The following is a 27129-nucleotide window of genomic DNA, read 5'->3' on the forward strand; positions in this document are numbered from 1 at the left end:
CAAACAATACAAGGGTCAGGTAGCCTAATTTGTTACAAACAAGGATTGTTCTATACATTTAAAGTGTTTCAACTTGTAAGGTTAAAGGTAGATTTCTTGAATTTGACAGCATATCCAAATGCACATAAGATCCTTTTGTTTTGGTGGGTTACATTTTATAATGGCTCTCTTTACTTTTTTCTCTTATTATTTTCAGTTGAGAAAGTTTGTACAGAAGTATAGTTCTGGGTTGAGAGCTAGAACTAACCCATCACTGCAAAGTGAACAGATAGGAGTTATTCCCCCTGAAGGAATAATTGCATTTGTTGATGAGGTAAGTGATATGGACATTTTTTTTTTTAAGTCAAGTTTGGAATTTTTTGCGTCATGACATCATAGTTAATTGAATTCATTGAAAGGACACTAGCGAAAATAATGTGACATGACATTCAAATCAGTATTCAGATATTTTACAAGACAGCGTAGAACCTGTACACAACATCACAGCAGCAGACACAAATCTGATAGTTGAAATAATGTTCAGATATCCCACTTTTGAATAAAAATGAAATGGATTATGATTAAAGGTAAATGCTTGTGTATCAGTAGCAAATTGGACAAACAGGGTGAAAAACATTAAGCGTTGAAAGACTGTGAAATTTTCATCTTTGTTACTTTAAAATTGTATAAAGTATTGTAGAATTATCATTATTATTAGGAAGGATTGATTTGTTTTATGATATTTACCAACTTAGATCCACAATGACGATGGTGTATGGTTGAGACTTAGCCAGGAATCCATCAGAGAGCACTGTACCAATGGTCACATTGAAGGCTGGGTTCTACAGTATAACCAACACCTAGGCAAAACTCTACTGGTACCAGTGGAGGAACCTAAGTCCATAGCAAAAGAAATCATCAAAGAAACTATAAGGAGAAATCTAAAAGCTGAGGCTACTAAACATAGGAGAGGTGAGTAAAAGAGAACCCCCCAAAAAAAGGGGAGGAGGCTTATTTCAGAAAAATACAAAAATAATAATACATGAAGCTTTAGTATTCTACAACTATTTATAGGTGACTATAGTATCAACTGAATAGATATTTTTGTTCCAGGTAAAAAATAAGTCAATTCGCACATTAATTTCATTGTGTTTATAATCTCAAGTCATTCTTTTAAAGGGCTATGTAAGGTTTTTACAAGAACAGTCGTATTTAAACAAAGTTGACATAACGCATCTGTTTTATTTTTTTTGTCTGAAAAAAAAATTGTAAAAAAGTTATACCAGATATATATTTGGATATGGTTACTCGTTTAAATGAGTAGAAATAGCTGAATCCCATGCTTATAGCGGGTTATGTTTATTAATCTGATATATTTCCAATAAACTGATTCCTTTTGTTGATTTAAATATTTCAAAATACATGTATAAAGATAAAGTGATATTTATAGATTACGAATCTGAAAATCCCTCATTATAAACATTTTTGCTGTAGGTCCTGGTGTCTATCAAGTTATAAAATGTGGCTCCTTTGGACACAACATTCGATGTGGAGCAGGTCTGAAATCGACACCAGTTGGAATGTTTACGCTTGAAGATAAAGTTTTAGCCATTGCAGATGTAAGTAATAAACACATAATTTTATTGTACAGAGAAATGTTTGTAACAGAATGTTAAACAGTACCAGTGTCCCTTTCAAGATAACTAATAAGAATTTGATATTTCATAATTGTTTGGACAAATAAAGTTGAATTACACTAGACAAAACTAAAGCCTGTTGATATTGTTTGGCTCAACAAAAACTTTGCTCATGTATATCCACACCATACCTCTTCTTTAAAATGTAAAAATGAGTAAATCTTGATCTTCATATTTTAAAGGAGACAACCACATGTTATTTTTTTATGTGAAGTGATTTTAAAAAAATGATGTTTTCATTAGGTGTTAAAAATAAAACTTGTCTGTTAGGCTTTCAAAGTAACTTATTTCCTAAATGGAATTATATATGACCCTTGTGGTTTGTTTTGTAGAAAACTAATCAAGATGGTTATTGGATAAAGCTTGATCCTGAGAGTGCCGAGAGTTTCTGTCAGACAAAGAAAGGAGAATTCTGGACATTGGTTCAGGGCAAAGAAGGGATAGTGTATCTCCAGCATGAAAGTGATGTTAAGGAAGGCATCACCCCTGTAGAGAATGAACCCTTCTCCTTCAGTTCTCCTCCTAATGGGGCCTCAGGAGGGTTTAATTTTGGAGCCTCAACTCAGATTCCATCTGTTAACTCTGTATTTGGCTCTTTGATAGGTCCAGGTATTTATTTTACATTTATAGAAAATAGACAATTAAAAAAAAAAAAGCACACACACTCTACTACACTCTAGTTACTGTTTAAAAGATATGAAGCATACATGTATACACATGTATGAATTTAAAAAAAAATATTTCGCTGTATGTACTATCCATAATTATTGAAATACATCATCACATCGACATTCAGAGTCTATAAAGCTTAAAATCTTTTTAATCTCAGGGAACATCATTTTCAGAAGCATTTCAATTCTGTTTATTCTACTTATAGTGACTTATTAGCCTCAGGAATTTAGCCTTGAAATATAATTCTAGTCTTATAAACATAGTTTATATGATCTTTTTTCATACATTTTTCTTTTATGTTCATCTGCTTTGGATTTTGTACAATAATTGTTATTATAATGTTAGGATTTTCATAGATTTAAACTTATTTTTCATTAACCTAAAACAAAGGTTGAATTTGATTTAGGAGTAAAAAACTGAATCTAGATGCTATATTTTACAAAAAATTCCCTTCAATAGTTGACACTGTTATGTTGAATTTGAGGTTTGAACTGAGGACAAAATGTTATATGGAAAATAAGTTCTGGCTATGCATGAAAAATATTCAACTGCATTGAATCATCTAAGTTTTTTTTTTATTGCATTGAGATAAATTTACGAATAACTTTCTTTTAATTCAATTTCAGCGCCATCTGGGGGATTTGGAAGAAGTGCCAGTCTACCAACAAATGTCTTTTCCTTTGGATTCCAAGGTAAGTTTAAACAGGAAAATAGTTATCATAAAGTTCAAGTGTTTAATACACTAAAGAGGGTTAATATGTAGGATATAGTTGAAACAAAAGTTTTGGTTTTTTTAAAATTCTTGACACACGTACATGGCAATTATGTGGCAAAGGAATTTCAAAAATCATTAAAAATGTTCACTTTAAAAATAGTCAGTCCTAATGTCCAAATTTTGTTTTGGTTGTGTTTTGGCTTTATGATCAATGGAATTTAACTACACTCTGTGAGTCAGTTGAATCATTTAAGGATGCTACAAAACTAAACGTACTAAAATCACTGTACATTTATTGAAGCAGTCTTTGATCAGCAGTCAAAGAGAGGCGAAAGATTTATCAATGTAGTAATATAGCTTCTCAAGTCAATTTGGCTAGAGCTTATATATAAAGACATTACAACTAAAATTAATAAGAAGTATGTATTCTTTTTAATGTGATACTTCTCACACTACATTTTCAGCAATGATAAAAACATTGAAACAAATTCTGAATTGTCACTAACTGGAAATATTACTTTAAAGTGAGAAATGTTTGCAAGTGGTTTTTTTTTTTGGACAATTTTAAGATTTAGATAAAATAGCAAAAATATCCCAGCACAAAAAAATTCATCCTTAAGGAAGATAAGAATCAAAGATAAAAAATACAAAAATCAAACATGAAATTTAAACTCTGTAAAAATAAAACAATTTCCAGAATCATACAGAAGTAGATTCCAGTAATTACAAAAAGTCTAGAGCAGGCCTTGAAATCATACTGTATCAGTGATGAGCGGAAATGACACTACACACTACTTAGGTCTAATAATTTCAGTATCTTATGAAGGCATTGTTCTTGAAATATTTGTCTTATCCATTTTGATTGTAGATTTATTATGTAAATCTGTTAGTTAATAGAAGTAAATTCAATAGAACTATGAACTTTATGTTTTTTATTCATCTATAGGGAGTACTCCATCCCCAGCACCTACATTTGGACAGAGGCCCATCAGTGAAGGGTATGCGGGCAGGGCCAGTTTTGACAGTTCCTTCCATTCCTCAGATATGACACATACAACATCACATCCATCATTTGGATCAGAATCACCTTTCACTCCTAGCTCTGCCTCGTTTGCCAAGATGGACACTTCAGTACGATCAAAGTCGCCAATGTCAACAACAAGGTCACCTGTATCAGGGTCCCCTAAGTCTTCCAGGCGTGACCCAGGAATACCACCAGAGTTACAGGGTGTGTCAGTGAAAGATTTAGTCAAGGCATTAGGTTTGTATTATGTAAAGTTAGAAGGTTTTTACCAAAAGGTTGCAAGATAAGTAATGTACATATATATGAACTTGAATTTTTTGTCCTTGACATTATGGAAAATTCAGAAAAGATTTTTATGCCCCACCTACAATAGGGCATTATGTTTTTCGGTCTGTGCGTCTATTCGTTCGTTCATTCGTTCGTCAGTTCGTTTGTCCATCCATCCGTTCTTCCGTCTGTCCCGCTTTAGGTTAAAGTTTTTGGTCAAGGTAGTTTTTGATGAAGTTGAAGTCCAATCAACTTGAAACTTAGTACATATGTTCCCTATGATATGATCTTTCTAATTTTAATGCCAAATTAGAGTTTTGACCCCAATTTCACGGTTCACTGAACATAGAAAATGATACTGCGAGTGGGCATCCGTGTACTATGGACACATTCTTGTTTAGGTTGATGTTGGGAAATACCAATGAATTGTAAATCAGAGGACATTTTGTTATGCTAATATGAATGACAGGATATTTTTTTAACATTTTTTTTTGTTATGTTTACCTTGAAAAGGTCACCTGTATTTGAAATTATAGCTTTTCGATAAAATGTTTCCTGAAAACCAGTTATGGTGGCGCATGAAACACTTGCATATGTTTTACATTAGAGGAACTGTTTAATTGACTAACATTTGAAATTTTATTTTGATATAGTACAATTTTTACATGTCAGGGAAAGTGTTTTGAAAATAAAAAAAAGTATTTGTTTATAACTTCAACAAGCAGAACTTTTAATTCTTAAATTGAAATTTAACATGAATGATGCAAAGATAAAAGCAATTTTATAGGTATAACCATCAGTTGTATAAAAAGAACGGACTGTGTCTATGTTATAATGCCTTAAGAATGGTTTTATAATCTTTGATAAAACTTTAGTATGTAGCTGCAAGGATATAATGAAACTAAGTCACCTAGTTGGTGAGTGGTTCTTGTGGAATGAGTCCTACAATGTTGTCTGGTTACTTTATAAAGGACACATTTTGGCTTGAAAAAACATGATTTGCTGTGCACAGCATGAATAATCATTCCTTGTAATCGACTTAAATGTGCAATTGGCTTTGATATTCAAATATTGTACAGCTTAATTTTTTTGCACAAATACAAAATTAGACATGGATGATAGTTGTCTTAAGATTTTTATGTATCCAGTTCATTTTCAGTTGCAAGTTGTTTTTTTTGTGTATACCAGTCATGTAAAAAAATGCTTTATTTAAGTTAGCATGGTGCTTTGACCAATGATTAACGATTTTGCCTGTTTTTAATTTTGTTTTGCTGCTCAGTGAAGTCATGTTCACCTTCAAGTAAAAATTATAAACAAGTGTCCACATGGTTTAGGCATGAAGAATTAGATGTTATTAGGAGTACATCTATAAAAAGGCTGGCGGCCATTATAGGTAACGATGCTGACAATGCTTATTGATGTTGTTATGGTAACATAATTGTTGTTTTGTACGATGTCATTTTATGAATATTATTTAGTATGATATTTTATGTGTTGTAAGCCTATATTATTTTATTATTTTGATGTTTATTGTTCTTTGTAGTTAGCTATGCAGCAATGTACTTTCACTCACCATTTTATCTATAGCTTGTAGCGTATATTCACTCACTTTCTCAAAAATGGCAAAAATAAAGAAAGATGAATAAAAATAAAAGATTGATAGAAAAAGGCCATTTACTAATATACACAGATCTGGTCATTAATTACTTATACATGTATATAATAGTTATTTGGTTTTAAAATTATGCATATAAGCCATAGCAACAATATCCTTTTATGACAATAATTTGAATTGTCTTTATATATAAACAGACACAGACATAAAGTATAAATCAGAGAAAACAGCAACCCAGTAACACAATGAAAAATAATTAAATCAAGTTCTTTTGAATTACAAGAAATGTTTGGATTTTTAAATAATTGGATATGAGATGATGAATGTCAATTTTTTCACTAGATTTTGTGTTCACTTATTTTGAAACTGTTATTTTATGCTATTTAAACTTGCTGATTTATAATAAATCTGATTTAGAATTTAAGATATATATGTAGTGTTTAATTTATAAGATCACAAGCTACTTTGTAGGAGTCTTTCATACACTTTCTAGTCTTTATTTGTGAGCATTGTGTAACTCAGAAATCTATGAATTATTTATGTTTCTATACTAGGCCAAAACAATTATATACTTCTTGACTGCCTCCATAAAGAAAAAAAATTGGGTAGGCAAATTATCTTTTTACAATTTTTAATTTTGAATAATATAGGGAAATTTTTTGGACTTGAAAGTTTCTTAACCAAAAATGTCTTTATTTTTACAGTGCTTTATTGACTAAAAATGACCATAAAATGTGTCAGGGTAGGCATGAAAATTGAGGGTAGGAAGGAATACAGAAAACAGAACTGTATATTTTTTTACCTTATTCTTAAATTGCTTGAATATTAAAATGTTCTTATGGCACTTTACAATGGATTCCATAAACTAAGATAACTTGAACAAATATAGGATATTATGATATGTTTGCAGTCGGGAAATATATTTATAAATTTTGTCATTTCAGGTGAGAGTAGAGCCAATGGAAATGGTCCAACACCAGTACCATCCCCTCCTGGGACCCCTAAAAAATCAGGATCCAGAAGTTCTAGTCCTCACCTGGCCCCAGATGTTGCAGGTAAAAAGCTATTATTAGCACTGTAATTATTTATTATAATTGTACAAAAGTGAACAGAGAAAATGTGTGAAATAAAAGATCTTTTATTTCACACCTTTTGATCTTTAGCTGTTGATTGAAAAATACAAATTCAAAATTATATGTATTTATAACCTTTTAACAAATCATTTGAAATAAACAGTTTGAAAATGTTAAAAATGAATTCGACCATACAAACCTGTTGATATTTTGTACACTCAAGATAGTAAAAGTGTTTTAACTTTAAAATGTGAGGTTTACAAAAATTTATCAAACTGTTTGGGGCCACTTTAAAAGCATACAGATTTAGATCTTTATACTCTGAGGAAAATTTCACCTCTGAACTTAGTCAAATGCTTCTTTACATAATCTTATTGTTACTGTTAACAAAAGAAGAATAAAATGAAAGCATAATATGGATTACAATGAACACTACAGTAGTTCTGGAATAACTTTCATCAGATACATTTCAGGTCAAAAGTTTGGGAAGTAAAAAAAATAGGAAAGTTTTGCAACCATTAAGAATGTAAGGCCCTAGACAGAAACGACAATTTTTACTTAGGTTAGGTCCTTTTTGCTGGAGGGAATATCTCAGCATAAAAACAAAAACATAATACACTAATTGGAAATTTACAGATGAAGTGTATCCTTTCAATCATGTCAGTATCAACAAATTTGCTATCATCAAGATTCTTACAGATAAAAATTTTGAAGGCCAAATGTACATAAATTATGTAGAGAAAGCCATTGCTGTCATAACTTGGTGAAAAAATGTATCTCTTCTTATTTCAGGTTCTCCAAGAACAGGCTCCCCTATAAGGAGTCTCAGTCCAAAACATTCGAAATCAGATTCTCCAAGAACAGGCTCCCCCATAAGGAGCCTTAGTCCAAAACTTTCCAAATCAGATTCTAAAACTGTGGTGTCTGAGTCTTCATCACAAGCTTCACTGAAGGAAGAACTTTTCACAACACCACCAGATAGTCCTATACCTATACGGAAAAAAAATTTAAAAAAAGAACCATCGTTTGATCGCTTCTCCCAGTCACCTCCTGGCTCTCCTGTAATGAAGGGGAGATTGTCGGATGCTTCAAAAGATGGGAGGTCATCACCTTTGAGAGAGAGTTTACTGAGTAACAGTCATGCAACAGTACCAACTAGGAGAGACAGTTTTGGAAGTCCTCCAACACTCCCTGGGAGAAAGGACAGTATTGGAAGTCCTGTGCCTCAGAGGAGGGAAAGTTTTGGAAGTCCTAGGCACACTTCTCCTGTTAGAACTATTAGGTGTGTTACAATACTTTTCTGAAAACTGCTGTATAATATCCTTAAAAATATGAAAAAAGTTTTTCTGTTCAGCTAATTTATTTAGAATTGGATAATATTAGTTCTAAGTTCAATATAATTATACACCATGAGTAATATTTCAGTCCAAATTTTAAGTCCTAGAACACACATGTTTTTTTATCTGGTTTAACTTGATTAACCCCCTGTCTTTAAATTGTCATTTTATTTTGATTTCAGTCCACAGAGAGGAAGTCCTAGGAGAGGGAGCAGTCCTTTACTACATCACAACTCCCCTAGATCATCACCTGTACTAGGATCAGACCAGACTGCTGCTGATAAATACTTCAACATAGGATCTGGTTCAGCTAAAGATGAGTCACCAAGGTAGAACTTTTACTTAATATTCTGTTATGATGAAATAGTTTTTTTTCTTCAATACTTACCTTACATTTGGTATGATTTTGATGAAATTATATCAGGTGTATGATAATTAATTGCAATATGGTTCTGAGAAAATAGATGAAGGGATTTGACATTTTATAACTTTATTTAATTGTTTGTTTGACTTTTAAAATGATGTTGACACTTTAGAATGTTCTATTAATAGAAGTTCAAGTAATACTGTGGATTCATTATTTTTCGTAGAATACCAATGTATGTGGATTTCATGGGCAGAGGTGAACCACAAATTTAAATGTTTAAGGAAGTACAAATTTTCTATAGGCTTGTGTGCAAAATTTGGCAAAACCACAAAATCAAATATCAAAGAAAATAGCATTTTTCCTCAATCCTCGAAATTTAAATGAATCCACATTAAATACAAAAATAATCAAAAATTATTTGTATCATTTTACATTTTAAGGATGTCTCCTAAACCAGGGCGTAAAGATAGAAGACAACTACGGTCAAAACGTGACAGACCAAATTCACCTTCTATTCAAGATATAGCTCCTGTGGCCAGAAATAGGTCTTCCTCCACTTCAACCATCCTTGAAAAACCCAAAGAGCCAGTGAAAGAGGCCTTATCCCCATCTGTAGCAGAATGTTTGAGAGCTGTGTTTGCTGCCTTCCTTTGGCATGAAGGTATTGTCCATGATGCTATGGCCTGTGCCTCCTTTTTGAAATTTCATCCAGATTTGAAAAAGGAAATGTCCAAATTTGCCAGTAAGAAGAAACAGGAGAAAAATATTCGAGTCAGGCATGCTACCGATTCAAGCAAAGAACTTAATAAAACGAGGGAAAATATTAACATAAATGAAGCAAGGGTTCGATTTAATTTAGAACCCCAGTTTTTAAGAAGTGATTCTGAGAAGTCAGATAAGTCTGACAAATCGGACAAAAGTGACAAGTCTGACTCCCCTGTATTGGCCAAAGAATTGAAGTATAACAAGAAACCTGTAGAAAGACATAAGTCAGAAGGTAGTGTCAGCCATTTTGGACAAGATGACCTTGACAAAGACAAAGATAAGTCATCTGCTCTTCCTCTTACTTTACAACACTTGGTGTATTTCTGGGAAGAATTGTCATGTGGAATATTACGAGTAATTTTACAAGATTTGGTGTACCCAAGTGCTGCTGTGACATTGAAAGCAAAGAAAGGGGAAAAGAAAGACAAAGAGAAAGAGAAGGAAAAGAAGAATAAGAAAAAGAAAGAGCACAAACAGGTAATGAGAGGAAATGCTATTGGAGAAGCTATGGTTGGAATCTTTGGAGGAGGAGGAGGAGGGGGTGCTGCATATAAGGGTGACACCTGGTGTGAATTATGTGGGGGAACTTTTCCACATCCTGTGACATACCACATGCGACAGGCCCACCCTGGTTGTGGCAGACATGCAGGAGGCAAGGGATACAACAGTAGTGGAAACTTTTGTGGTGGATGGGCTGGCAACTGTGGGGAAGGGGGTTATGGCGGAAGTGGATGGTATTTGATTTGTGAAACATGTAGAGACAAATATCTGAAGGATAAAAAACAACAACAGAAAGAGAAAGACAAAGCTAAGAAATTAAAGAAGAAAAATGCTCAGTCTAGAGCTCAAGCAATTCTGAGCCCTCAGGATCCTCATGTTGTGTTGAAAGCTAATGCCATGTTTTTATTAGACCTAGCCAGTGCTTCAGGTTTCACATTGCCAGTCCAATCACATAAAAAGCATAATAACCAACATAACTCAGATTTATTGCTTCCTAGTGTGTATGAAGAGTACGGACAAGAGCTTAATCCATTTCCACCGGTTCCCTTCACATTTCTTGTACGACAAGGAGCTCAGAATTCTGACTCTGCTTTCGCTGACGATTTCTACATTGATGCTGATGAGAGAGTATTTGTTAGATCTGGATCTATGAGTATAGCAACTAGAAATGTGTCATTCACCAGACCTAGGCTGCCGACAGAACCTAGACACAGTCCATTAGCTAGGTCAGGTTCACTAGGACAGGACATGAGACCAGCACTGTCACATATATCACCTCCTAGTCCTAAGGTATGGTTGTATTGTATCTTCTATTGTATTATTATTTTTTTAAAGTCATATGATACCTTAAATTTAAAAAATTCAAACACATGTATGTGGACTTTCTTTAAAAAGAAAATCCTCTATCTTATGAAAATCTTCATAAATGTACTATTATTGAGTTATTGTCTTCTGTTACTCTCAATTAGCCATTAGCTTTTCCATCTGCATTGACCTTAATGTCAAGACCTCTGGTTAGTTCAGCAACGGCACAGCGCAAGTGGGAGGGGAAAACCATGATGAAAGAAAAGGTAAACAATCATGGAAGTTATAGATAGTGTTAATTGATTCTGAAAGAAAAACTTTAATACATCAAATCATTTTAAAACAACTGTTATGAGAATGTTTAATTAAATACATACATTAATAACTATATTTTTGTAACAGGACTTTAATGTGGAAAACAACAGCAATGCTTCTGACAACAAACTGACACCCAGGAGTGCAGGTACCAGTCCAGAATCTGAACAGGATCAAATTCCTAAGAAGACAGCCTTCCAAAGAAGTATATCAGAATATGTATCTGATAATGATGACAATAACGATAGGAATAAGTTTTCTGGTCGACGGAGAAATAACAGTGGAGGTGTCACAGGTATATTTCTACATTAGAATATAAGATTTTCAATTATAAGGAAAGAAGAAAATCTGGAAAGCAGAAGAAACAGAGGCCTAGTAGGCTATCTTGCTGTCAGAACTTTTGTGTTTGGATCAGGAAATAGAGACTAAGTGCAATTTTATATTGAACTTCTAATCATCTATGAAATAACTCTTCAACTTTGTCCCTGGATACATCTTCTTGCAAACTTTTCCTGTGCCAATATAGCACAATGTGTGGAACATTTGCTGAATATTCAATATTTAAATGAATTTATAAAAGGTTCATTGTGTCAAAGAGGAAAAACACAGATATCCTCAGAGCAAAGAATTTATCACTGGGGCATCTGATTCTTTTACATGAAATGACATTTTATATTTTGAAGACAAATTAATCAACATATACAGTATAAATATTGAAAGCTTAATTGATGCATGCACACTGTGTCACATGGTGAAGTTTTCTAGGTTTATTTTTCTAGATGGAGGGATGTCCCTGTTAAAACATCCATCAGCTGCCATGTCTGCACTTATAAAGTCTGTAGACAAGGGTGGTTCAGAAAATGATGGGGACAGAACATTACAGAGACCTGTGATGTCATTCATAGTCCAGAGACATGATCTGGATGGGTTACAACTAGCCATGAGACAAGCACTGAGGAAGGCAGCTTGTAGAGTATTTGGCATGCAGGTTAGAAACTATACTGTAGAACAAAAGATAAAATTGGATAAATACCCAAACATACTAAATAAAACATAACAACAGCATAAGCATTCAAGCTACTGTAAATTCAGAAATTATTGCATGCATTTATTATTGCGATTGTTGAACAATGGACACAAGTGTGAGTTTATATAATTCTTTTTCAGGAAATGCTGCATACAAATAATGCTATCAAAATTTGAGTTTGTTTCTATTGTGTCCATTACACTATTGCAGGCATTGAACTGGTTACTGAGAAGTGTGACACAGATTGTATGTTTACATGATTTGATGTGGTTTTTCGTGGCCTCACTAACACCTCCCTCTGAGGAAGAAGAGGAGGAGGAGGAAGAACCAGAGAAAGGGAAAGAGAAAGAGAAAAAGAAGAAAGAAGTGAAAAAAGATCAAGAGGTGCAGATTTTTTCTTTAGAAATAATAATTTTGATATATAGCATTTTGATAACAATGAGTATGACATAATTGATTACTGTACTATTACATGTAATTCAAATGCATAAATATTATCTTTTGCTTCTTCAATATTTGTTTTTTTTTTTTTTTTTTAGATTTGTCAGTCAAACTACCAAACAAACATATGCATGTTTTTTATGAACTAAAAATGACCATCCAAGTAAAAATTTGTGTTAACATTTCATTTTGAATATCCCAGGATGCACCAGTTTGTGAACATCCATTACAAGATGTGACTGTAGCAGGGCAGGCAGTTGAACCATTGTTAGAAGTGTTCCATACATTACTGCAGACGACAGCTGATGTCATGATGCAGTTACCATGGGGATCACCTATACAGGTATGTTTCAGACATGCTTTCTTGTGTGTGAAATTTATATGTTCCATATATGCTTTCAACTATATGACATTTTCAGGAGAACTGTTCCTTCTAAACATATGTTATATGCAGGGTAGGTACTTTTTCACTAGAATTACAAGTTCGATGAAGAGTTTAGGATGTGGTGTGTATATTAAAAAATAGAGTGAAACTTGATTGCAGAAAATATGAACAGCAGTTTGTTAGTGTGTTCTCTGAGTAGCTTACTTTGTAGAACCAGTCATATGATTTAATTGCTCAAAATATTCACAAGAATATCAAATTTTTTAAGGAGCATCTCTTTTATTGTTATAAACTAACGTAGTAAATCAATTTGTTTTGTATTCCAACTACGTATACTGTGATAAGACAGCTCAGCATCTTGTATTAATTAAAATGTTTGCAAAAACAACATTAGAAGAGCAAATTTGAAAAATTGAAATTTTTATTCTGCACATATTAAATGGCCTATAGCAGTTCTTAAGAAATAAAATATAATATTAGTTTTTAATGGCTGATTATAAATCTCTAGGGAATAAAATGCAGCTTTCTTTATCATTACAGCAAATGGCAGTCCATTGTTTCTGTTTAAATTTCCGACCGTCAGATCATCAGTTCCTCCATGAAAGCCATGTTTTCAGTAACATCAGTAGAATACTCAGTAAATCTGAGGAGGAGAGTGAAGAAACTGCTGACTCACCACAGGTAAAATAGTTTATTGTTTGGTAGTGGTTCAATTATTGTAAGATGTATGTGTTCCCCTTTTTTCAAAGCTGAATGAATTGGATAACTCCTTTTTAGCTCACCTGGCCCAAAGGGCCAAGTGAGCTTTTCTCATCACTTGGCGTCCGTCGTCCAGCGTCGGCGTTAACTTTTTACATTTTGAACTTCTTCTAGAGAACCACTGAATGGAATGAAACCAAACATGGCATGAATGTTCCTAATGAGGTGCTGACCAAGTGTTGTTACTTTGTAGCCGATCCATCATCCAAGATGGCCGCCAGCGGGGGACTTAGTTTAACATAGGACCCTATGGGAAATACATACAAATGTCTTCTTTTAGAGAACCACTGAATGGAATGAAACCAAACATGGCATGAATGTTTCTTATGAGGTGCTGACCGAGTGTTGTTACTTTGAAGCCGATCCATAATCCAAGATGGCTGCCTGCAGGGGACTTAGTTTAACATGGGACCCTATCAGAAATACATACAAATGTCTTCTTTTAGAGAACCACTGAATGGAATGAAACCAAACATGGCATGAATGTTCTTTATGAGGTGCTGACCCAGTGTTGTTACTTTGAAGCCAATCCATAATCCAAGATGGCCGCCAGCGGGGGACTTATTTTAACATGGGACCCTATGGGAAATACATACAAATGTCTTCTTGTAGTGACCTTCTGCTGTTGTCTGTTCTATGGTCGGGTTGTTGTCTCTTTGACACATTCCCCATTTCCATTCTCAATTTTAAATGTCTTCTTTTAGAGAACCACTGAATGGAATAAAACCAAACATGGCAAGAATGTTCCTTATGAGGTGCTGACCAAGTGTTGTTACTTTGAAGCTGATCCATAATCCAAGATGGCTGCCTGCAGGGGACTTAGTTTAACATGGGACACTATGGGAAATACATACAAATGTCTTCTTTTAGAGAACCACTGAATGGAATGAAACCAAACATGGCAAGAATGTTCCTTATGAGGTGCTGACCAAGTGTTGTTACTTTGAAGCTGATCCATCATCCAAGATGGATCAGCCAGCGGGGGACTTAGTTTAACATAGGACCCTATGGGAAATACATACAAATGTCTTCTTTTAGAGAACCACTGAATGCAATGAAACCAAACATGGCATGAATGTTCCTTATTAGGTGCTGACCAAGTGTTGTTACTATGAAGCCGATCCATAATCTAAGATGGCCGCCAGCGGAGGACTTAGTTTAACATAGGACCCTATGAGAAATATGTACAAATGTTTTCTTTTAGAGAACCATTTAATGGAATGAAACCAAACATGGCATGCATGTTCCTTTTGAGGTGCTGATCCTTCATCCATGATGGCTGCCAGATGGGGACAATCTTTAACAAAGGACCCTATGGACAATACATACAAATGTCTTCTTTTAGAGAACCACATACTGAATGGATTGAAACCAAACATGGCATGAATGTTCCTTATGAGGTGCTGACTAAGTTTTGTTACTTTGAAGCTGATCCTTCATCCATGATGGCCGCCAATGGGGGGACTTCCTTTAACATAAGACCCTATGGGAAATACATACAAATGCTTCTTCTAGAGGTGCACTGAATGGAATGAAACCAAAACATGGCATAAATGTTTCTTATGAGGTGCTGATTAAGTGTTGCTACTTTGTTGCCGATTTTCTGTTTAAGATGGCCACCAGGATTTTTATTAAATTACAGGACCAATATTAAACCAAATTTGGCCTCACTCATTATTAGGGTATCTGTTATGATTTTAATCTATTTTTACATGATTTCCAAAACCAAAGTAGAATCAGGTGAGCGACACAGGCTCTTGAGAGCATCTAGTTTTCTTTATGTTGTGTTTATTTTCTTTTTTTAGATTTGTTTTTTTATGTAATTGGTTTTGACTTTGAATTGATATTTTTGTTACTTTTATGAAGTGTGTCTTGCATGCTATGATCTTGATTCATCCATGTAAAGTTAATAATTGGGTTAAATAGAAACACTTTCAACAGGGATAGATCTGCCACTGTGAAAAAATATCAGCATGTTTCAATTTTCAGCCTGATTAAGTGGAATTTTTTTGTTAATTAAAAAAAAATTGTTTTGAAATATTGTTGTGAATTTTCTTCTCTAATAATTCCCTTCCATGATGAAGTTTAATTACTCATGTTTAGAGCAGAATTCCTGGATACTTAGGCCCAAAGGAGCTTTTTCAATCCTTTGTTACATATATTCTAGGTTAGTTTGGAAGGACCCTGCAAGTTTTTGTAATCTTAGTTGCTACAATTCCACCACTGCATTTTTCAAATCACATCAAAAAATATTTTAGTTATTCACCATGGAAAGCATAACAGTACTAATTTGAAAGTTTGCATTACAATTTAAACAGACTAAGATTCGTGTAAGTATTTTGATCTACTTGTACTTGCATCTTTTATATATTATAACATAGATTACTAAGAGTAGAATTCAGTCTTGGGTGGTAAGTTTTTAAGTGTGCAATATTTAATTTTTATGTGTGATTGATGTAAATATTCAATGGAAAATCTGCAAGGTTTTTGTCATTGTCACGCTTGCATAGATTTCACAGAAGATAAATGGTATTACTTTTCCCATGGTGGAGATCTTGTCTGTGATAATATATTGATGGTTAGTGTCCTGATGGAGTTCATTGTAGAAAAAAAATGATGACTTTGATATTTTTTTCAAGTTTTGAAAAATATTGTAAAAGACCATTGATATTTAGTGTGATAATTGAATAGCAGATGTACAGATTATTTCATGTATGAAATTAGGTTCTGTCCTATCAATATGAAATTAAGAGATGTGGTATGATTGCCAATGAGACAACTATTCAACAGAGTCTAAATGAAGCCAATTTAAGCAAGTATAGGTCACCGTCATTTTGCTCTGATGACTGAAATTCTAAATGAGCCTTTATGAAGTTTTAGATTAGGTATATTAGAAGAAGTACTTAAAGGAGACTTTTGATATTTGGTATTCTTATGGCTATGTCTGATTGATGGATCTTTGAGCATAAGGTTATATCCTATATCTTAAGTTATGCTTCTGTAAAATTCGCATTTTAACATGAAAGTTTTTTTTATTCATTTCTTCAAAAAGAGGAAAACTAAATGCAACTCATAACTATACAGACAATACTAATGCTTTGTGTTTTAGTTGTATATTAATGTTTTCATGAATGTAGCATTAGCAGTATTTCACATTCTGTTCAGGGGTATGGGGTGCTGGGTGCACCCCAACCCCTGAAACTTATTAAGAAAAATGAAGAATTTCACAGAAGTAGATTATTAAAACTTTTAAAACTAAAATTCTTATCATAATTTTTCTTACTGGTCTTTCTAGTAAAATTATGTTGATTTGTAATCAGCAACATAAATAACGCACTACTTCTTCTTATGTATAGTAGTTTCACCATTTCTTGTTAATCCAGAAAAAAATGCATATTTAAAGCATTACCTTGAAATTAATACTAGGGTTAACAGAGATATTTTAATTTTTATGGCCATGATAGGGATTTCATAAAAAAAAAATCAGAAGTCAAGTCCAACATAAGTCAAATTTCAAATTGGATGTGAGAAAAAATATATTAAGAAACTGAACAGCAACATCATTCTCCTTGGTTTCAGGTGAAAAAATACAAGCAACTTCAGTTTTCACTAATTTGTCAGTATTCTCTGTTTTTGGATTGAAAATGTAGGGTTTTTTGAGAAGTTTGGAATCTGAAAAAAATCTTTCTCACAGAATTTGATGTTTATGCTTAAGTGTCTTTTTTTTGACACATTTCAATCACTTTTTAAAAAGTTATAAGCAATAGAATTTTTTTTACTTAGGAGCTATTAATTGAGGTTACGTGATTCTTTTGTTGTTTAGTATAGTTAAGTTATATGTAGTAACTTCTCAGCTTCTTCAATGACATTTTAAACTCTGAAATGACAAATAAAATAAAATTTTAAGAATATAAGAAAAATAATTGAAATACTTTAGTGGTGCTTTTTATTTTATTGGATTTCAAAAATTGGGAAAAGGGAATTTATAGTACCTGGGGTTGATTATAGGTTGGTTATGGTTATTTGCCTGTTGTGGTATTAGCATGCTTACACTTCTATATCTGTACTTATAAACCTTAGTGCGATGTGGAATGTCTCTAACATGGAAGATGATCTAGTCAAATGGCATATGAAATCATAAGGTTTTTAACTTGTATATAATAAAATTCACAAAAAATGTATGGAAGATGATGTTGGTCATATATTTATCAGTGAGACAGCTACCAAAAACACAAAAAAACAACCAATCAATGCTTTGTTTTCAGCTGTAGAAAGTGTTTATACCATTTGTCTTTGTTTGAATATATCAGTTATTGACAACCTATCAAATTTGTTTCCTGTATTTTTTTCAAATTTCATTGATATATATAAAAAAAAAAAGAAGAAAATTAATGACCTACATTTGGAAATGTGTATATCATATTTGTTTTTCGTTCATTATTTTGTACATAAATCAGGCTGTTAATCTTCTCGTTTGAATTGTTTTACATTTGTCGTTTCGGGGCTTTTATAGCTGACTATGTGGTATGGGTTTTACTCATTTTTGAAGGCCGTATGGTGACCTATAGTTAATTTCTGTGTCGGTTAGTCTCTTGTGGAGAGTTGTCTCATTGGCAATCATACCACATCTTCTTACTTTAATATATAGATAGTCTTTTTTTCTCTCCCCAACATGTATTCAGCACATTTTTATACGACCGCAAAAATTAAAAATTTTTTGGTCGTATATTGGTATCACGTTGTCGTCGTCGTCGTCGTCAGCGTCGTCCTAAGACAGATGGTTTCCGGATAATAACATTAGTATAAGTAAATAGAAATCAATAAAATTTTAACACAAGGTTAATAACCATTAAAGGAAGGTTGGGATTGATTTTGGGGGTTATGGTCCCAACTGTTTAGGAATTAGGGAATTAGTCGAACTGTATCACTAGCCTGTCAACACTAAGGTTGTGAGTTCGAATCTGGCACATGGTAGGTGCCTTTGACTTCAATCTTAATTGACTAGGATTGTCAGTTTTCCTACTGAAGGTCGATGGTTCTCTCTTGGCACTCTGGCTTCCTCCACCAAAAAAACTGACTGCGAAGAAACATCCCAATCGTGCTGAAAGTGGAGTTTAACACCAATCAATCAATCATACAATCATAATTCTTGTTTTTATCATCTAATCTGGTATCAATACTTTGATACCACCTCAACATTATTATATTGTTAAACCATGATTAACTAATCAACAAACACATTATTTTTATTTTAAAGGCTACTTACTCTATATGTAACCTGAAAGATTTGACACCATCAGCAGATATAAAGGTTTCTAGTAGACAGGCAATGATATCCAGTCTCACAGGTAAGCTATTATAGACCACCATCAGCAGATATCAAGGTTTCTAGTAGACAGGCAATGATATCCAGTCTCACAGGTAAGCTATTATAGACCACCATCAGCAGATATAAAGGTTTCTAGTAGACAGGCAATGATATCCAGTCTCTCAGGTAAGCTATTATAGACCACCACCAGCAGATATCATGGTTTCTAGTAGACAGGCAATGATATCCAGTCTTACAGGTAAACTATTATAGACCACCATCAGCAGATATAAAGGGTTTCTAGTAGACAGGCAATGATATCCAGTCTCACAGGTAAGCTATTATAGACCACCATCAGCAGATATAGACTTTGCTGATATTCGGAAGAAGCATTTCAATGTCAATAATATGTATGATTTATTTAATAATATTCCATTTACAAATATTGTTTCATTCTTAAAAGAAATTGGAATATATTATAAAATATAAAAATGTTGTTATATTTAAAACGATTTTAATTTTTATCACGTTATCTTAGTGTTGATTTTTATTTGTAAATAATCAATTTGCTTTAGTCTAGAATTTTAGTTTATTGAAAGACCTTTTGTCTGATTTTAAAAATATACCTTAAATTGTTATAATATTCGAATTAGCTCTCGCCGCGATATAGCCTTTCTGTGCTAATGCGGCGTAAAGCAAACAACAATCAATCAATCAATCAGCAGATATAAAGGTTTCTAGTAGACAGGCAATGATATCCAGTCTCTCAGGTAAGCTATTATAGACCACCATCAGCAGATATAAAGGTTTCTAGTAGACAGGCAATGATATCCAGTCTCTCAGGTAAGCTATTATAGACCACCATCAGCAGATATCAAGGTTTCTAGTAGACAGGCAATGATATCCAGTCTCACAGGTAAGCTATTATAGACCACCATCAGCAGATATAAAGGTTTCTAGTAGACAGGCAATGATATCCAGTCTCTCAGGTAAGCTATTATAGACCACCACCAGCAGATATCATGGTTTCTAGTAGACAGGCAATGATATCCAGTCTTACAGGTAAACTATTATAGACCACCATCAGCAGATATAAAGGGTTTCTAGTAGACAGGCAATGATATCCAGTCTCACAGGTAAGCTATTATAGACCACCATCAGCAGATATAGACTTTGCTGATATTCGGAAGAAGCATTTCAATGTCAATAATATGTATGATTTATTTAATAATATTCCATTTACAAATATTGTTTCATTCTTAAAAGAAATTGGAATATATTATAAAATATAAAAATGTTGTTATATTTAAAACGATTTTAATTTTTATCACGTTATCTTAGTGTTGATTTTTATTTGTAAATAATCAATTTGCTTTAGTCTAGAATTTTAGTTTATTGAAAGACCTTTTGTCTGATTTTAAAAATATACCTTAAATTGTTATAATATTCGAATTAGCTCTCGCCGCGATATAGCCTTTCTGTGCTAATGCGGCGTAAAGCAAACAACAATCAATCAATCAATCAGCAGATATAAAGGTTTCTAGTAGACAGGCAATGATATCCAGTCTCTCAGGTAAGCTATTATAGACCACCATCAGCAGATATAAAGGTTTCTAGTAGACAGGCAATGATATCCAGTCTCTCAGGTAAGCTATTATAGACCACCATCAGCAGATATCAAGGTTTCTAGTAGACAGGCAATGATATCCAGTCTCACAGGTAAGCTATTATAGACCACCATCAGCAGATATAAAGGTTTCTAGTAGACAGGCAATGATATCCAGTCTCTCAGGTAAGCTATTATAGACCACCACCAGCAGATATCATGGTTTCTAGTAGACAGGCAATGATATCCAGTCTTACAGGTAAACTATTATAGACCACCATCAGCAGATATAAAGGGTTTCTAGTAGACAGGCAATGATATCCAGTCTCACAGGTAAGCTATTATAGACCACCATCAGCAGATATAAAGGTTTCTAGTAGACAGGCAATGATTACCAGTCTCTCAGGTAAGCTATTATAGACCACCATCAGCAGATATAAAGGTTTCTAGTAGACAGGCAATGATATCCAGTCTCTCAGGTAAGCTATTATAGACCACCATCAGCAGATATCAAGGTTTCTAGTAGACAGGCAATGATATCCAGTCTCACAGGTAAGCTATTATAGACCACCATCAGCAGATATAAAGGTTTCTAGTAGACAGGCAATGATATCCAGTCTCTCAGGTAAGCTATTATAGACCACCATCAGCAGATATAAAGGTTTCTAGTAGACAGGCAATGATATCCAGTCTCTCAGGTAAGCTATGATAGACCACCATCAGCAGATATAAAGGTTTCTAGTAGACAGGCAATGATATCCAGTCTCACAGGTAAGCTATTATAGACCACCATCAGCAGATATAAAGGTTTCTAGTAGACAGGCAATGATATCCAGTCTCACAGGTAAACTTTATAGACCACCATTAGCAGATATAAAGGTTTCTAGTAGACAGGCAATGATATCCAGTCTCTCAGGTAAGCTATTATAGACCACCATCAGCAGATATAAAGGTTTCTAGTAGACAGGCAATGATATCCAGTCTCTCAGGTAAGCTATTATAGACCACCATCAGCAGATATCATGGTTTCTAGTAGACAGGCAATGATATCCAGTCTTACAGGTAAACTATTATAGACCACCATCAGCAGATATCTAAGGTTTCTAGTAGACAGGCAATGATATCCAGTCTCTCAGGTAAGCTATTATAGACCACCACCAGCAGATATCATGGTTTCTAGTAGACAGGCAATGATATCCAGTCTTACAGGTAAACTATTATAGACCACCATCAGCAGATATAAAGGGTTTCTAGTAGACAGGCAATGATATCCAGTCTCACAGGTAAGCTATTATAGACCACCATCAGCAGATATAAAGGTTTCTAGTAGACAGGCAATGATATCCAGTCTCACAGGTAAGCTATGATAGACCACCATCAGCAGATATAAAGGTTTCTAGTAGACAGTCAATGATATCCATTCTCACAGGTTAGCTTTTATAGACCACCATCAGCAGATATCAAGGTTTCTAGTAAACAGGCAATGATATCCAGTCTCACAGGTAAGCTATTATAGACCTATTGACATCATACAAAAACCACTTTTGCTCTATGACACCATACCATTTATTTGCTCTTGTGATTTTGATTTTGACATAAAAATTTAATGAGGAACAATTAACAACAAGGGGTAATCTGAAATAAATGTGAACAATGTGGCTTGATGATCATTCCCATAAACAAAACTTACTTAATTTTTACTATCAATACTCTATAAAAATGACATATATCACATTGATTAATATTGCATTATTGTCAGTGTTCTAATATTCATACTTTTTGAAATTGAGAACATTGGATGGGATGCAGTGATATAAGAATGACACAAGTATCTAATTTTAGACTTATTATGAATAGAAATGTACATACATTGTTTGTTTTATGGAGTTTAGTAACACTTTCTGTACCTTCATACAATTAAATGACATTGAGTTAAATTGGCGAGGAAAACAGGAGTCCTTATGATAAAAACAAAACGATCAGCAATATATTGACATATTCTATTTCATTCTGTGGATGGAGGTTCCCTATCAATTTGTTTTTGTCAATTCTGGAGCAAGCTTCCAAGCACATAGAAAGTTTTTTGTACAGGTTTGCCAAACTAATAAGCACACTTTGCAAATGAGTCTGTGAATGTATTTATAGATTTGGAAACATTCAGCAATGTTACAAGGGTGTATGTTCTTGTTATAAAATGAATATAGGATTAATGTCAGATTATTTGTCATATTTTAATAACTAAAATTGTCATATTAATAAAGAAGATAAAAATATGAACTTTTTTTTCCTTATGTTTTTCTTCTTTTTATTTAGATAACTCAACAGAAACATTCTGGGAGAGTGGAGATGAGGACAGGAACAAAACTAAATCAGTTACCATCACATGTTTTATGAAGGCCTTCCCAAAGGTGGTTTACATTCACATAGACAATACCAGAGATTTAGCAGTAAGTACCAAGTCAGGTAACCATCACATGTTTTATGAAGGCCTTCCCAAAGGTGGTCTACATTCACATAGACAATACCAGGGATTCAGCAGTAAGTACCAAGTCATGTAACCATCACATGTTTTATGAAGGCCTTCCCAAAGGTGGTTTACATTCACATAGACAGCACCAGAGATTTAGCAGTAAGTACCAAGTCAGATAACCATCACATGTTTTATATAGGCCTTCCCAAAGGTGGTTTACATTCACATAGACAATACTAGAGATTTAGCAGTAAGTAACAAGTTAGATTACCATCACATGTTTTATGTAGGCCTTCCCAAAGATGGTCTACATTCACATAGACAATACAAGAGATTTAGCAGTAAGTTCCAAGTCATGTAACCATCACATGTTTTATGAAGGCCTTCCCAAAGATGGTCTACATTCACATAGACAATACCAGAGATTTAGCAGTAAGTACCAAGTCAGGTAACCATCACATGTTTTATGAAGGCCTTCCCAAAGATGGTCTACATTCACATAGTCAATACCAGAGATTTAGCAGTAAGTACCAAGTCAGGTAACCATCACATGTTTTATGAAGGCCTTCCCAAAGGTGGTTTACATTCACATAGACAATACCAGAGATTTAGCAGTAAGTACTGAGTCAGGTTACCATCACATGTTTTATGAAGGCCTTCCCAAAGGTGGTTTACATTCACATAGACAATACCAGAGATTTAGCAGTAAGTACTGAGTCAGGTAACCATCACATGTTTTATGAAGGCCTTCCCAAAGGTGGTTTACATTCACATAGACAATACCAGAGATTTAGCGGTAAGTACTGAGTCAGGTTACCATCACATGTTTTATGAAGGCCTTCCCAAAGGTGGTTTACATTCACATGGTCCGAGTACACAGTTATTTCGTAGTGCATTTCTTTTAGACAATAAATGAAAATTAAAAAAATCCCACATGCGCTTTCTCAATAATATTTTTACAGTGTGTTGTACTACTTTTGGGACAAATTATATCAAAATTATAGAAAACTTCATCGGCTCTAACTCAAAATATGGACAATTTTATGTTAAGGGGGTCTTGAAATCTTTTGACAGCTTCCGAAGTGCTAATTTTTAAAGGCAGTGCTTTAATGCCTTTCTAGGTGCCGGGTTAATCCTTCCTTCCGCGATATCCAACTTATCTACGTGGGGGGTCATTAGGCTCCAAGTAGATCCGGAAATGTTGAATTCTCTCCTCTTCTTATTGTGATATAAAATGTTTTTTGTTTCATTTCATTTACATTGGGAAATAGAGAAACGATCATTGTGTTTTGTTAGTTTTAAAAACTTTTGATATATTTGTATTTTGCATTATAAGCAGTCAACCGATTGACAAACTAGAATTATTTGAATTCCGTGTGGAAAGAGCTCGGGTTAATTTCGAGTGTTATCTGCAATCTAGATGTTTATAAATCATTTCTGTCTTTGATATAATAATTAAGAGTCGACTGAACATTAATTATATTATACAATTTAAAGCGCATTTCTGTCAATGCACGTGAACCCGTCTAACGTTATTGTTATTTCGCAGTTATATAAAGTAGCAAATTATCGTTCCTGAATAGGTGGCGCCATGGTAGCCGATCCTGTTCCTCCAGTTCCGGTTTCTGCACTGCAACTATTTCAGTTACATTTTTAATTAATTATCGATGCCAAGTACTTGTTGTTGTGTTCCTGGATGTCATTTAAGAGGAGGACATGCATTTCCAAATGACTTAAAAAGAAGGAAAAGTTGGATCAACGCCATGGCCCAAACGTAGATTGGACAAGAACACGATGAAATCGTGGAGTCCATCTCAATCAGCTGTTGTTTGCAGGGCACATTTTACTGAAAAAGACTACGTGCAGGAAACTATTCATGGTAAAACTCTATTTTCTTTTTGAAATATATAGTTATATATGTAATCGCCATGCGAATAAACCAAAGTATGTTTACAACCGCAATTATCGTTTTAGAATAAAAGGGGGTGGTTAATTCAAGACGTCATAATTTTTTGGATTACGATTCAATGTGATCTGTGTGAGATTTTTTGGTGATTGCTACAATTATAATGATTTCTTACAAGAGGTATATCATACTGAGAATTATTTTAGCAGTAATTATGCTAATGTAGTAATGACAGGAATGCATAAGCTATGCCTCATAGACTTTCTTGAAAAATATCAATGACAATGTTAACAGGAACAAAACAGTGACATGCTCTCATCTATATTATAGTTATTTAGGTACAAACAATGTACGTTTGTTGCATAAGTCTCTCATTGTTTGTCCTTTGGACTTACATAACATACATTGAATCAGGCAAACATAGTTTTATCCAGATTGTAATGAATAAATCTAGTTAATATTTCGCCAGGTAATACAAAGTATACATTGCTAATGGAATTTCATTTAATTATCAAAAATCTAATGTTTTATAACCTTTTTCAGGGCGCAAACCCACCATACAGAGACTTAAGTCTACTGCCATTCCCAGCCTATTTTCCTGGACCAAGCAAGAGACTGAATCGTCCGCAAAAAGAAAAATCAGGGCAGTTTCCTGTGAAAACAAAAGAACTAAACTTGATGAATATTGTAGTAGAAATCTAGAGGAAAGTTTTGATTGTAAAGTTGGTTTTCCTGAAGAAGTCATTCATACTGCAGAAAGGATTTATGACTGTCCACCACCAACTGCCGAGCTAATGTTGAGCTTCAAAGATGGAATTACGCAAACACCATCAATGTCTATGTTTTCAGCAGAGAATTTTGAAATGAAGACACGTGACACAGCCATGCATTTTTATACCGGTTTAGAGTTGTACACTAAATTTTTATTTGTTTTGACCACACTTGGTCCAACAGCACATTGTTTGAGATACATATATTTTCAAATTGATAGGGTGTCAGTTGAAAATCAGTTTTTTTATGACTTTGATGAAATTGAGGCATTATACAACCAACTTTGAACTTTCTAGATTCTAGATTGAATCTAGTGTTAAGAATATTGTGTATACATGGATTGTTTTTATGCCTCAACAGTGGTGTGAGGCTAACACTTGGCCATCTAGTGGTTTAGTCAGGCATTTTTCGCCATCCAACTTCAAATTAAAGTTTCCTACGACTTTGATTATTATTGACAGCACAGAATATCCCGTGATAAAACCTAAAGCTCCTAGAGCTCAGGCAACCTTTTCATCATATAAAAACAGAAACACTGAAAATACTTGAATGTTCGACGCCTGGTGGTTTAGTCAACTATGTCTCTAATGCATATGTTGGTTCTACCAGTGACTATGAAATAGTTGAAAGATGTAGAATACAAAATGTAGTTCAATTATGTGATCCAGGTGACAGTGTGATGGCAGACAAAGGTTTAAATGTGCAAGATTTGTTTGCTAACTTTTTTCAAAAAAAGAAACAGAATTAGTTCCAAAACTCTTATACGGGATAGAAAAGTCTCCAATTAACATGTGCACATAGAGCGAATTATTGGACTTGGCAAAACATACAAAATTCTCACAAATCCTATGAATGGAACTGAAACAAAACTTTCATCTGAAATAACATTTAGTTGTTTTATGTTGTGTAATTTTAGAACTTGTATTGTGCCAAAGGATGCAGAAATAAAAGTGACGCAATGAATTTTGTTCTGATATATATATATATTTATAATTACATGCACATGTAAATTGTAATGCATATAAAAATAAGAGATGTGGTATGATATTCAGTGAGTTTATCGAACTAAAGTGCATACGAAATGGGTTTAAGCAGTTACAGGTGTTACTGTCATCTTACAGTCTCCAATAATGAGAAAAACTTGTACCGTGTAAAAAATTTCAGAGATCTTACCACTAAGTTTTGTTGTCTCACCTTGACTTTGATGAATTGTTTATATCTGTTGATGTAAATACAAAAAAGAAGATGTGGTATGATTGCCAATGAGACAACTCTCTACAAGAGACCAAATGACACAGAAATTAACAGCTATAGGTCACAGTATG

General features: G+C 33.7%; 2 protein-coding genes across 29 annotated transcripts in view; both read left to right on the forward strand.

Moving 5' to 3' along the window:
• LOC127715463 (E3 ubiquitin-protein ligase MYCBP2-like) overlaps nucleotides 1-27129 on the forward strand; it is a 129829-nt gene that overhangs the window by 69038 nt on the left and 33662 nt on the right. For 12 of the 28 annotated variants that reach the window (XR_007988438.1, XR_007988436.1, XR_007988437.1 and 9 more), the window contains exons 52-70: nucleotides 197-313; nucleotides 735-951; nucleotides 1474-1598; nucleotides 2009-2285; nucleotides 2975-3040; nucleotides 4010-4324; nucleotides 5230-5271; nucleotides 6914-7024; nucleotides 7835-8324; nucleotides 8562-8708; nucleotides 9187-10801; nucleotides 11219-11426; nucleotides 11911-12119; nucleotides 12369-12542; nucleotides 12802-12942; nucleotides 13525-13665; nucleotides 16125-16154; nucleotides 19001-19091; nucleotides 22971-23156. Coding sequence is in view for 17 of the 28 variants with exons in the window: in XM_052221524.1 (XP_052077484.1) it covers nucleotides 197-313; nucleotides 735-951; nucleotides 1474-1598; nucleotides 2009-2285; nucleotides 2975-3040; nucleotides 4010-4324; nucleotides 5230-5271; nucleotides 6914-7024; nucleotides 7835-8324; nucleotides 8562-8708; nucleotides 9187-10801; nucleotides 11219-11426; nucleotides 11911-12119; nucleotides 12369-12542; nucleotides 12802-12942; nucleotides 13525-13665; nucleotides 16125-16154; nucleotides 19001-19091; nucleotides 22971-23156 (4702 nt within the window). In the remaining 11 variants the exon portion in view is untranslated. Of the gene's footprint in view, nucleotides 1-196; nucleotides 314-734; nucleotides 952-1473; nucleotides 1599-2008; nucleotides 2286-2974; nucleotides 3041-4009; nucleotides 4325-5229; nucleotides 5272-6913; nucleotides 7025-7834; nucleotides 8325-8561; nucleotides 8709-9186; nucleotides 10802-11218; nucleotides 11427-11910; nucleotides 12120-12368; nucleotides 12543-12801; nucleotides 12943-13524; nucleotides 13666-16061; nucleotides 16074-16124; nucleotides 16155-19000; nucleotides 19092-22970; nucleotides 23157-23338; nucleotides 23378-23666; nucleotides 23742-27129 lie in introns of all 28 variants that reach the window. The other 16 variants (XM_052221510.1, XM_052221511.1, XM_052221515.1 and 13 more) reach the window with 9 other exon arrangements.
• On the forward strand, nucleotides 24799-26767 carry LOC127715490 (uncharacterized). The gene is made up of 2 exons (XM_052221551.1): nucleotides 24799-25006; nucleotides 25577-26767. The coding sequence occupies exons 1-2, from the start codon at nucleotides 24922-24924 to the stop codon at nucleotides 26089-26091; spliced, it is 600 nt and encodes a 199-aa protein (XP_052077511.1). The 5' UTR covers nucleotides 24799-24921; the 3' UTR covers nucleotides 26092-26767.

Source organism: Mytilus californianus, unplaced genomic scaffold (genome assembly GCF_021869535.1).
Source record: "Mytilus californianus isolate M0D057914Y unplaced genomic scaffold, xbMytCali1.0.p SCAF_9, whole genome shotgun sequence".
NCBI lineage: Eukaryota > Metazoa > Mollusca > Bivalvia > Mytilida > Mytilidae > Mytilus > Mytilus californianus.